At 40.9% G+C, this 12,803-nt stretch overlaps 1 protein-coding gene and 1 long non-coding RNA gene across 4 annotated transcripts in view; one reads left to right on the top strand and one right to left on the bottom strand.

Annotated features, from left to right (window-relative positions):
• Window positions 1-3,823: 3,823 nt before the first annotated feature.
• LOC115587669 (uncharacterized) lies at window positions 3,824-8,626 on the bottom strand. Its single transcript, XR_003985121.1, has 3 exons — window positions 6,244-8,626; window positions 5,405-5,492; window positions 3,824-4,871 (listed from the first exon to the last, which is right to left on the bottom strand). It is a non-coding gene; the product is annotated as an uncharacterized LOC115587669 (long non-coding RNA).
• A 2,974-nt stretch (window positions 8,627-11,600) lies between these two features.
• fhip1b (FHF complex subunit HOOK interacting protein 1B) overlaps window positions 11,601-12,803 on the top strand; it is a 92,952-nt gene continuing 91,749 nt past the window's right edge. For 2 of the 3 annotated variants that reach the window (XM_030427660.1, XM_030427658.1), the window contains exon 1: window positions 11,602-12,109. Coding sequence is in view for 1 of the 3 variants with exons in the window: in XM_030427659.1 (XP_030283519.1) it covers window positions 12,107-12,109 (3 nt within the window). In the remaining 2 variants the exon portion in view is untranslated. Of the gene's footprint in view, window positions 12,110-12,803 lie in introns of all 3 variants that reach the window. The other variant, XM_030427659.1, reaches the window with a different exon arrangement.

Raw genomic sequence — 12,803 nt, 5'->3', positions numbered from 1 at the left:
CAGCCCTCTGGTGTTACTGACGGTGACGGACACAACAAGCACCCCAGACAGCAAGCCAACATTGAATAAATATTGATTTTCCATCTGAATCATCATTATGGTTGATATTGAAATTTCAATGCAATTGGAACAACATTGATCTGTTGTTATCTTTATGATTGAGTAAGCATTGATATTTGGTTTACCGGGCGATATTGCCAATGTTTTGAAAAGTCATTGATTTAGAGTTGACCGGGAAACGACTGTTGGTTGAAAAGCCATCGACATATAGTTGACCGGGAAATATGATTGAAAATGCGTCATTATATAGTTGACCGGGAAATATGATTGAAAATCCATCGATTTTTGGTTGACCGGGAGATCATCGGGTGGTAGACGTTGCAACGTACTGCACCGGACATCTCATTTCTGGACCCTTGACCCATACGATCAGGTAAGCTTGCCTATGTTATGTTCGATATGAAATGTGATATGTACCAAATCAAATACTGTTACTCGTTAACATGATGGTTAGTGTAGTAACCCACGCAGTACTGCAGTCATTGAAATAGATTTTGTTAAATCAATGTCATAATCTGCCAAAGTTAATGTAATTTCGTGCTGACGGCTATCGTCATTAGCTTCCAACAGGTTACAATAAGCCAACAAAACCTCCGAGTCCAGTCTATTTTTGTGATAGCTCGCTCGAAATACATATCTGTACCGTTATACTAATTGCTAAGTAGGCAGATACATTAGGGGAGGATGTATGTCGTGAAATCTATTGAAACAGGAAAGGAAAGACCAAGAGAAATCTGGAATTTGAGCTGCTAGGCTAGTCTATCAAATGAAGCAAGGCTAGCACTTAGCACCTTGTGCTACCCGCAGATGTGACCGCGGCGAGCCAGAATTACACCGTCTGCGGCTTATTGCCCTCCGTAGTGGGGGCCGTCATTATTTGTTGCGAAGCCATAGTTAGCTACCTGCCGGTGCGCTAGCTAATAGCCTTGTTCGCCGAGTCGCGTTTAACAGCTGCGGGCGGCTGTGTACCGTTAGCTTTATACTTGCACCTCAGTTGTGAAGCAGGGATGTGGTATAAAGCGCAGTATTGCTAATATTCGACTGGCGAATTTGTGACATATTTCTATTTTTCTCTTTATTACGGGGAAACAGTGATGTTGCTCTGTGTAGTTTGTGTAAATGTTAGCCTTGGGGAGTATCGCTACTCTGTGGGCTAATGCTTAAAAGACTTGGGGTATTGCTGCTCTCCGTAGCTCTTTTGCTAGCGCCGAGTATTTCTACTCGAACAGCTAGCTTGACGCAGTTAACTAGATTTGCTTCTAGTTGGCTGCCAAGTATGAGCTGCCTACAGACAGAACAGCGACCAAGAGCCAGGCATTCGGCGACCGAGTTGGTTGTTCGCGTCTTTCAGCAGTCAAGCTAGGCTCCGATGAAGTTGTTCCGTTGTGGGCTTCTGCGAAGCTAGAAGAGATTTTTGAATGACAGCATGCAGATGACGTCATACGCTCATTTACATACTGACGACGCAATCACCTACAAATTTGCATATACCTTACTGGCTGTGTCTCATGCAGTGAGGGGGAGATTATTTTAAGCCATATATACAAATGGTTGATAGAGAAATCTTTACCAAATAATCACAAACTCACTACAGAGACAAATATATTTGAAGTAAAAACAGAAGATCAAACGAACTATGTGCATTTTTACAAGATAGAGGAATCTGGAGAGAAGGAGTGAAAGAGAAGATCTAGACTCAGCAGCTTCAGGTTCATGCCGGTGAAGTACCAGTGGAACCGCGAAAGACAAGAAGACAGAAAATTTCGGCCCCTTACATTATGCCAGCCAACAAAAGTTGTTTGGTTGGGAGATGGGGGTGCAGTGTAAGGCCCTCTAGCTCATGGCCTAATAGACAACACAAAGCACAGATCATAGCCAACTGTATCAGTCAAAACATAGGGAGCTGTTTACTCTCTATGTCACTACTTAATCACATGTGGATCATTTAGATTTGACCATTGGTTTTGTACCACAATCTAAATATAATAACAATAAAGAAAATATATAAATGTGTGTCTAGACTTCTTAACAAAGTAATGATACAAGATACAGCAGATACAAATATTGGGGAAATATTCGGGGAAACCTTTTGATTACCTGAGTATATATGTATAAAGTACAATCACACTGTCTGTATTTTAATTGCTGTTTGTTAACACTGACTTTTCTGTTCTTTTACAGATCACTACAGTACACAAAGTAAGCAGAACAATATTTTTTTATTTCATTTCTACAAACAACTTGCACACACCTTGCACAAAGACATCAAAGAGGAGGAAAATTAAATCAATGCTTAGGGCCACAGAGTCAGAAATCCTGCAGCAGTTTCAGAAAACCTTTACTGATCCCAAAATGCAAGGCCACTCTGTCGCAGAACTGGAACATGTTAAATGCCCAAGTGTAGCATTAGAGTCTGGTGTTTCAGTCTCTAGCCACTCAGTTGTGGACCAACCAAGTATAGGGGAACATGAGTAGAGGTCAGCATTCAGTGAGACCCATGTGTCATTGGACAGTGTTCATGACTGTCCATCAGCTAGGCCTGTTGATTCAGAATCAGAGGATTCTGATGCTGAAGCTCCAACATCAGAGTTAGTGACGAGTCTTAAGATTTTGGGCCTCTTCCTTTTCTGTCTCACTAGCAGCATTGACTGCACTCTTGAGCATTTTGTGAGTGTTTCACCCAGAATTGCCAAGAGATGCTCGGACAATTCTCAAGACACAAGGTGAAATAAAAACTAAGAAAATGGAGGGTGGGGAATATTACCACTTTGGCCTAGCCACAGGATTGATGTCAAAATTTAATTCTTTGAAGCTGCCTGCTAGTTTGACCACAATTAAGCTGCAGTTTAGTATAGATGGTTTACCACTATTCCGAAGCAGCAGAACTCAGTTCTGGCCCATTCTGGCAACCATTAATGCTGATTACAGCAAATCGCCATTCCTTGTCGGCCTCTTCTGTGGCTTTACCAAACCAAAGAGTGTCTTTGAGTTCTTGGGCCCATTTATTGAGGACCTTAGTGGCATTCTAAAAAATGGCATTTGTTTCAATGGGCAGCAGATAATGGCAGAAGTGTGCTCATTTATATGTGATGCACCAGCACGAGCCTTTATTAAAAATGTAAAAAGCCACAATGGTTATTCAGGCTGCGGCAAGTGTTTCCAAGTGGGTGAATGGCACAACAAGAGATCCGGAAATCAATGTTAGATTGAGGACAGACACAGACTTCAACTCTATGACTGATGATGAACACCACCTAAAGCAAACACTGTCCCCACTAGGTAGTCTGGTCAAAATGGTGACAATGTTCCCATTAGATTACATGCACTTGTGCTGTCTTGGGGTAACCAGGAAGCTGCTATATATTTGGATGAGGGGCAAATCACTGGCAACTTAAATTAGTTCAGTTAAACTTCAGTTAAATTGAAGGGACTAGGACCTTACACTCCTTCTGAGTTCAGCCGGAAACCCAGGCACCTCTCTGAAATAGATCGGTGGAAGGCTACAGAGCTTCGATATTTCATGCTTTATGCTGGCCCAGTAGTCCTGAAAAATACCATTGCCCTTGAAATTTATGAAAACTTTATGTTACTTTCTGTGGCCATGCATCTGCTGTTGTCTTCTGGGACATCAGAGGAATTGATTGATTGCGCTCAGGGATTGTTGACATCATTCGTAACTCACTTTGGGCAGCTATATGGGAAAGGTGAAATTACCTACAATGTCCATCAGCTGACACACTTGGCATCAGAATAACGTCCGTTTGGTCCCTTGGACAACATATCTGCATTTCCGTATGAGAATTTTTTTAGCACAACTGAAGCGCCTATTGCGCAAGCCTCACTTGCCTTTTACAGCAAGTAGTAAAAAGGCTCTCAGAATCACCTGCACCGACCTCGGACACTGTGAAGAAAGGACAAAAATTCATGCATCCTCATTATGATGGTCCGTTGATTTCTTCATTGAGTTATGGAGATCAGTACCGTAAGCTCGTTACGGAAAAGTACACATTATCATCTAGGTCTGGGGATAACTGTTTTCAAATTGTAAATGACATTACCATTGTTGAAAACATTGTCAGAGTAGTTCAGGAGACTTACATCATTTTTCGAAAGTTTACCAAGAAGGAGTCCTATGGTCAGTATCCCTTTCCATCTGCAAACATTGGGGTATATACAGTTTGGGGGTTGAGCAAGAATGTCAGTGTGACGAGGCTTCAGCACATTGGCAAAAAGTACATACTTTACCCTGACAAAACACAGTTCATCGCCATTCCCATCATTCATACCAATTAAAATGTCCAAAATGTCCAAATCAGTTCATGCAGTTAGTTCATCTGTTCATCAGTTCATCCATTCACCAGTTCATCAGTTGATCAATTCATCAGTTTCTAAGTTAATTTTGGTGTGCTTTTTGTTCTATACAGTCTTACAAAAAATGACCCAGTGGTGCATTATACAGTTCAGCAGTGGTGCAACTGAAATTGTGCCTAACACATGGGTTGAAGGGGATAAAGTCTTCTGGCCCCTATACCCTCCCAAGGACTCTATTAGGCTAAATGCTGCCATCCTGAACCGAGAGCAGCCTGGACATGGATGGCACACATATGAACCAGTCCGTCTCCTCTTAACTCGTGGTGGGTGTTCTCAAATTTGCTTTTGACAATAAGAATCATACCCCTCTTTGACAATATTTCTCTGACTGTACTTGTTATTCTGTGTTTGTAGATAGTCATGATGAGGCAGCGAGGAGCCTGGAGAGATATATTAATGGTTGCGACACCACCGACATCCAGTCTGAGGGGGAGAGCCACCTAAAAAGAAAAAGAAGGTAATAATGAATGTCCAATTTCCAGTTCCACACATATGTTTATATTTGGCAGATGCTTTTGTCCACAGCAAACATATAAGTGGTTTCAACCATTTGCTGTTAACACATGCAATTTAACAATTTGTTGACATGTGTTGACAAGTTGACAATTTCATTGGTCCCTTCTTTACTTTTAGACCCAATCCAATTTATCATTCGGATGAGGATGAGGAGCCCCAGGATGTGCGCAGATTCGCCAAAGCCCCCAAAGTGTTTTTTCCAGGTAAAGTTAGCCATATTGTGGTGTGTGTGTGTGTGTGCATAGCAAAGTAAGCTTTTACAGAGAATAGAGAATCTAATTATGTATTATGCACATATCTGCCCCTAACCACCTTTCTAAACCCCCCCCCCCCCACACACACATTTTTTTTTTCTTTAAACAAACCAGCAACCCAACAAGCCAGTCAGGACAGCCAACCATCACCTCCGAGGATATATCAGACCCTCCAACGCCCCAATTCCCCCAAGTTGACTCACCCCAGTGTCCCTTTTCGAGCATCGTTCTCTGGAGATGAATTGGCCTTCTCTCCACTTGGTCCCGTGCATCTACTCCAGAGGCCATCTCCTGAAGGTATGTTTTTAAAAAGAATTCATGTCAATTCAGACATTCAAAATTCAAACCAAATGCAGTATATCCAGTCAAATGGTTTAATTTCTCTCTTCATACTTGTTACAGATTCTACAGGCACTGCCAGAGTGGCATTAAAAGGCAAGTACAGGAATGTTATGTTCTAAGGCTATCATAAGATTTCATCCATATGTGCTAGGGGCCCTGCCTTATCTTTCCTCAATGCTTTAAATCATTGAAGGATTTACCACCTATCAACTTTTAGCTTAAACCAATGGCATTGCTTAAATATACACAACTGTTCAAAAGTTTGTAATCACCATTCATTTTACCATTTGGCTTCATTATAACCAGCCTCATGAAATAGTTACCTGGAATACACTTAGACACTGGGAATAGTTTTACAACAGCCGTAAGAGTCGTCCCATACATGCCGAGCACCTGTTATTCAATTTTACGCCACTCATAATAATCTTGAAGCCTCCCAGTTTACTATTTCATGAGGCTTACTATAATGAAGCCCAATAGAAAAAATAGTAGTGATCCCAAACCTTTGAACATTAGTGTATGTCAATGATAAAAGAACATTAAAAACATTAAACATTACACTGACTGCTTTAAGTAGTTTTGATGATACATTTCTTTGTTCAACACCTTCTGAAATTTTTAAGTAAAAGGGTGTCAGCTTTTGCATTCAAATGTTAATATTTTCTTTGTCAATAGATGTAGCAATGCAGACACTACTCACTGCGGTGACGGAGTTGTCCAAGGAGGTGAAGGACCTGCGGGAGGAGTTCAGGCAATTCCTTCACTCCTGCAGGTGTGGACAGTCTGACTCTGTGGGACTAGCCTCCTTGGAACCCTTGGAGCTGCCCCTCCACACCATGGAGGCCCTGGACCGTGCAGAGGAGATGCTGCAAAATGGATGAAAGCACCAAACAATGGTAGTTGTTTAATAGTTACATCATTCTTCTGTCAGAAAACTTCATTGATATGCACAATTTCCTGACAACCAAACCGCCTGACAAGTATGACAGTTACGACAGTAGACATATGAGGTAATTTGTATTGAACCTTAGTCTCAGTCATTCCACATCAACATTAGGATGCCAACAGTCTCAGTCAGCATTTCACACTTCAATATCTCCTGAAAACCGTTCTTGTTTCAGTACGACTTTATCAATCCCAGTTATATTCAGACTGAAAAAAATTATAATTCTAAACAGACCAGATTGGCTGAAAATGACGTTTGATCTGGCAGTGCTACTCAGAGAGGTATTTCACAAAAGCAGAATAAAGAAATCCAAGACCCTGAGCTGTTTTTACTATCTTATTATCTTTAGCACCCCTAGTGGTTGTGACCACTGGTCCCTGCCAGAGACCATGGTCCCGGGACAGACCACAGAATCAGCTACAACCCCCTCTCAGAGGGGCAGACATTAAGGGACAAAATATTCTCCCTCTCTCTCTCTCTAATACACTGTGTTCACTGCTAAAATATACGACATTGGTGAGGAATATGGCGGCGATCTCCTGAAAGTAACGTAGCTGGAACCTATAAATATGTTGGCATAATTAAATGTGATTCCAGTCTGCATGTGTTAACCCTGCACATTTGTTATACTTTGCCAGACTGCCCGTCTCGCCATTATTGGAGGGACTACCCTAGAGGTGAGGGTCCGCCGGATGATGGCACACATGTTCTCTAACGAACTGGCTTCGGGACTGAACTGGGCCGGAAAGAAGCACAGGGAGCCATCCAAACAGAAACGGCCCTTTAAAGAGTTGGCACTCTGCCGATCTATGGTTGGTAAGTCCTGCTACGTTTTCAAGCACCATTATAAGATCAATTCTAGGCTGCGAGCTGGAGGCCCTTAAAGGCCGTTTTGTAGGTAACCACCATTGTCGATTAATGGGCACTTAAAGCACTCAAGATATGTATATCTTTTTAAAAAAATGTCTCCAAATGGTGTTAAAGGCCATTTTTTGTCGTTTTTAGTATTAACTTTTTTTTTAAATGCAATTCGGTGATGACGTAACTTTGGGGAGACTTGGAGGCTACATAATCTGCGCATATTCATTTCTATGCATTCCTATGAAAATGTATATAATAATAATTCCCCAAATGGTGGAATATCCCTTTAACACGATAATCCAACAGAAACCTCAACATTCAGTGACTTCTAACAGCGGTCTATTATTGTTAACGTTCACAACATTAGAAGAAAACACGTTGAATTGAATTGAATTCTCAAAGTTTCAACTAACGTTAGCCTACCTTTGACAGACATCTCTCCTGGTCGGCTCACATCACCAGCTGGAATAGATCTAGCTATCTCCACGTGCACACAAAATAGCCTACTTTAGCCTAGCCTACATTCACTTTAGAATGGTGTGAATGGCTGCGATTGTCTCAAAATACACATCTTTACAGCCCAAGTAACGTTAGCAATATTAACAGTAACTTACGTCAGGGTTTTTTGGTTGGTAGCCAGATGTGTGTCAACCGTGAAGTAATGCTGTTGACCGGGATCCACTGTCACGTCAGCTGTCGTTCATGGCAACGGCGTTCTGCATTGCTTGCTATCTTGCTAGGCCGTCCGAAACAAGTTTGTAGTTCAGCCTACTGACTGGGTGGCAAAGTGACTGCCAGAGGCAGCAGGTAGCCAGCGTGTGTGTTGCTGTTAGGGCTCCTGCACACTGCCTACATGGCGTGTCCGTTTTTATTTCGGCTTCCATGTTAAAAGGTTAGAGCTTGGCTTGCACGCTGCCTGCGTGACACGCAGTCTCAGGTGCAGCTAGAGTTTTTTTGAGTCACTTACCTCCGAAATTTTCCTTACAAAAGGTGTCAGTACAAGGTGATACTTATTGCCTCCCTTTAATTTAATTTGAATAAACCCATGCACATATTCTTGGCCAATTTTGAAAAGAGAATTAAGGGAAAACATGATAGGCTAGGTTACAACACTGGACAAATTGCCTTATCTGATCAGTGAAAAATCCTAGGCCTGGGCTACTGCAGGCTAATTTTTAGTGTGAATGCTGCAAGCATTCACACTAAACCATTCAACCATTCAAATATCAAAATGTTCAGCGGGGTCTATTTTTCTCTTTCTACCTTTTATACTTTTGGAAATATTAAGCTTTTAATGCAAAATTTTCCCCATTCATTCTTATGGGGATTTTTTCAAATTTCATTCTGCTATAACTTCAGCATACGTTCAGCTATTCAAACCATTCTTTTTTTCAGCTCTTTCAGCCTTCTTCTTTTCAACTTTTCAACTTTTTCAGTTATTCACCTTTTTCCCAAAATAATTTAACATTGCAGCAGATGGGAAAAGCTTCAAATCCTCTTCAAAACTCATCGACTTTCAACCTCTTCTTGTTCCTCATACGTTGAGCGAGAGACACCATTCAAACTTTAAATGAATCACAAAACCTTGAACTATTGACCTTGTATTCAGTTATTAAAAATCTTGTACGGTTTTGAAGTGGTCGCAGTTTTAGTTTTAAGGATTTTAAGCCCGTCTTCTGAGTTTATAATGGGTGTGTATTGCGTGAGCTAGAGTGCGTGACATCATCAACTGCCGCACCCCAGAGTGAGGAGCAGCTCTGAAAACGGGATTTTTTTTTGCTTCAGCTTGATTTGGATCCAACATCTTGTACTTGACATAGACAATATAGGCATATAAATGTAGGAAATCTTGTTGGGTTTCAGCTGATGTTCTCATTTCAGCTGTAGGACTTACGGTTCTGGATTTAGAAGCCCGAGAGCGACAAGCACACCTGAATGTTCCCCATAAGCAGCAATGTTAATTTTGAGCCCAAATTTCTGGAGGATCGCAGACGGTACATGTTTTGTCTCTCGCTCCTGTGCCCTCATTATGCACTCTACAGAAATAAAAATAACATGGGTGCGTTCAGCAATGTCTCCTGTAACTCACCATATAGCATGTTTTGGCGATAACTATAACAGTTTTCTCAAGAATCGCAGGAGTTTGTCCGGCATTCTCCCATTCATTCCTTATGGGGACATTTTCGTCTGTGTTTCTGCTCCTGCTGCAGCATGTCTGCAGCCATTTGAAGCTCTTTCTGCCTTTAACTTCTCACCTGTCAGCCTTTTTTTTTACCTTTTTAACCTCTTTCTGCCCTCTTACTCTTCAACTTTTTGGCCTTTTCAATCTTTTTTTCACCTTTTTAAGCTCATTCGACCCTCTTACTCCACAGCCTTTCATACGTTTTCACCTTTTTAACCGCTTCCAGCCCTCTTTATCTACAGATTTTCATATTCTTTTCAACTTTTTAACATCTTCCAACCCTCTTACTCTGCATCTTTTTACCTTTTCATCCTTTTCTCACCTATTTGAGCTCATGCACCCTTAAACTTCTTTACCTTTTCATCCTTCTTTCACCTTTTTAACCTCTTCCAGCCCTCTTACTCCACAGCTTTTCCTATGTTATCACCATTTTAACCTCTTCCAGCCCTCTTACTCTACAGATTCTCATATTCTTTTCACCTTTTTAAGCTCTTCCAGCCCTCTTAATCTACAGATTTTCATATTCTTTTCAGCTCTTTAACCTCTTCCAACCCTCTTACTCTACATCTTTTTACCTTTTCATCCTTTTCTCACCTATTTGAGGTCTTTCACCCTTAAACTTTTTTACCTTTTCATCCTTTCTTCACCTATTTAACCTCTTCCAGCCCTCTTAATCTACAGATTTTCATATTCTTTTCACCTTTTTAACCTCTTCCAACCCTCTTACTCTACATCTTTTTACCTTTTCATCCTTTTCTGACCTATTGAGCTCTTTCACCCTTAAACTTTTTTGCCTTTTCATCCTTTTTTCACCTTTTTAACCTCTTCCAGCCCTCTTACTCTACAGCTTTTCGCATGTTTTCACCTTTTTAACCTCTTCCAGCCCTCTTACTCTACAGCTTTTCGCATGTTTTCACCTTTTTAACCTCTTCCAGCCCTCTTACTCTACAGATTTTCATCCTTTATTCACCTTTTATAACCTCTACCAGCCCTCTTACTTTACAGCTTTTCACATGTTTTCACCTTTTTAACCTCTTCCAGCCCTCTTACTCTACAGCTTTTCATCCTTTTTCACATTTTTAAACTTTTTTGGTCCTCGTCAGCCTTTAACTTTTCACCTTTTTGCCTTCTTTCACCTTTTTAAGCTCTTTTAGCCCTGTTACTCTACAGCCTTTTTAGATATTCATCTTTCTGCCTTTTCAATTCCTTTAAACATTCAACTTAATGTTCAGCTCAAGAAACTGTTCAGCTATCAAAATGTTCAACTTTGTTAGCCCATTAAACCTATTGCTTTCAAGCCTTTCTGCTTCACCAGCTATTGGAAAATTCTGCTTTTTCTGCAAAATCCCGACCATTCAGACCATTGGTTTTATGCATTTTTGGCAGTAAGTTCAGCAGATTTCGCTTCAGTCTTCAGCATTCACACTGTATTTTCGTAGGAAATGCAAATGTTTCTAGTTTGCATTGTGCTTGTATTTTCTGTTTTAGATGCTCTTACATAGCAGATGGGGACAGCCGTCACCCAATTCGCTTTTGCCCAGGCTGTGCAAAAGTGGCTGCGCTATGCGCCAGACCGGGCAGGAGGGACTGGACGACAAACCAGTCAGACGTCGGACCAGACACTGTAAATAGACCAGGACAAGTATTGAAATAAATAAATAGTCAAATAAAATGAATTTGTTTTTACCTTAAACAGTGTGGTGTGGTCAGTGTTTTAGGCTAGGCTATACAAGCTTTCAAATGTTCCATCACTTTTTAACATCCTGGCTGTAGATAAAGCAGGATATTCATTATAGGCTATTTAATTTTGGGCATTACATTTTCGTATGCCTAGCAATCATTTTCCATGCTTAATAACGATTGAAATTCCATTGAAATTACGTTGATCCTTAGTTCAGTTGAAATTTCAACATTGTTTCAATATACCTGATAATTGAAATACCATTGAAATTCCGTTGATCTATGGACAGAATTCCAACGTTGTTTCAATATTAAAACAGGGTGCAAAATGATGTAGAATCAACATCAGAGTTCGATGTTGATTCAATGACTTAACGTTGGCAACGGAATGTTGATTTAACATAGTTTCAATGACTGTTTGCTATCTGGGTTGGCACCGGCGTTGGTTATGGAACTGGATCACGGTGTTTGCTCCTTGAATTTTCGCACTTTAAACCCTTCATACATACGTTACAGCGGAGGGGAGCAGCGTCGCTGTGGGTTTGAGGCAGAGAAATCGTGTGGGAGGAGTTAAAGTAAGATGGCTGCTGGAAAGAGCAGAGTGTTTGAGAAATCATCAAATGGAATGATTATCTGTCGCTAACAGCATGCACAACAGCTCGAATGAAGGAGTGGTTAATTTGTTAGTTTACCTGGCTCAATATGGTCTAGGCTGGCCAGTTGTCTCCAGGTTACTTGCGTGCTGCTCACCCATTTACTGCTCTGACATTGTGGAATTTATTAGTAGCTAGCTAGGCGTTAGCAACCGACTAGCGCCAACTGACTAGCAACCAGATAGCAGGTATCCGGGAAATCAGCACCGCACACCAACTGTTGAGACTCCAACAACTATCTATGGTAAGACACTTCCGTATTACCCAATACTAACATCAATTTGGTGAATTATCTGTAACCATGGTTGACATTTACAAGCTAGCTAATTAGCTTTGCAGTATGAGCTAGCTTGCTACATCGTTTCGCCATTGACTAACATTGATTGTAGTGTTCAGGCGGACCTTACGGTAAGTCGCTTTGTCTCGTTAACATAAGGTCGGGTGCAGCAGGCGTCTTCAAGATCAGATATAAAGCCTTAAATACTGTTTATTATAGCGATGATTAACAAGACATTTCAGGCAAGGTTGTAATATTCGAGTGTTGCGCTCAGAGCTAGGCGCACTAAGGCTGTCCGACCATAACACTGCAGTGATTGATGTCAGACTTAGCATGGTGCGATCCCTAAACCTACTGAATTAATTTAATGGCTATAATTATTCTTTAACGTAATCGTAGGGAGGGCTTTAGTAGTCATCTTTAACTTATAAGTGTGCCAAAAACCCTTAATTCTTCAAACGTCTTTTACGTAATTGCACCTAAAAAATGTGTTGACAGTTATGTTCATCAAGGCAAGTTGTTACACTCTAATTTAGTTCATATTGTATGATAGAACTATATATTCAATGAAATGCAGGCTTGGCATTGTATTGCTATCTTAGTATTGACTGGTATCTGTAGCAGTGCTGAAACGTTTAAAGTATGAAAAGCACCAGGGGTT

This window comes from Sparus aurata, chromosome 9 (genome assembly GCF_900880675.1).
Source record: "Sparus aurata chromosome 9, fSpaAur1.1, whole genome shotgun sequence".
Classification (NCBI taxonomy): Eukaryota; Metazoa; Chordata; class Actinopteri; order Spariformes; family Sparidae; genus Sparus; species Sparus aurata.
Note: the sequence above shows the minus strand (reverse complement) of the source record. Positions and strands in the feature narration are given on the sequence as shown.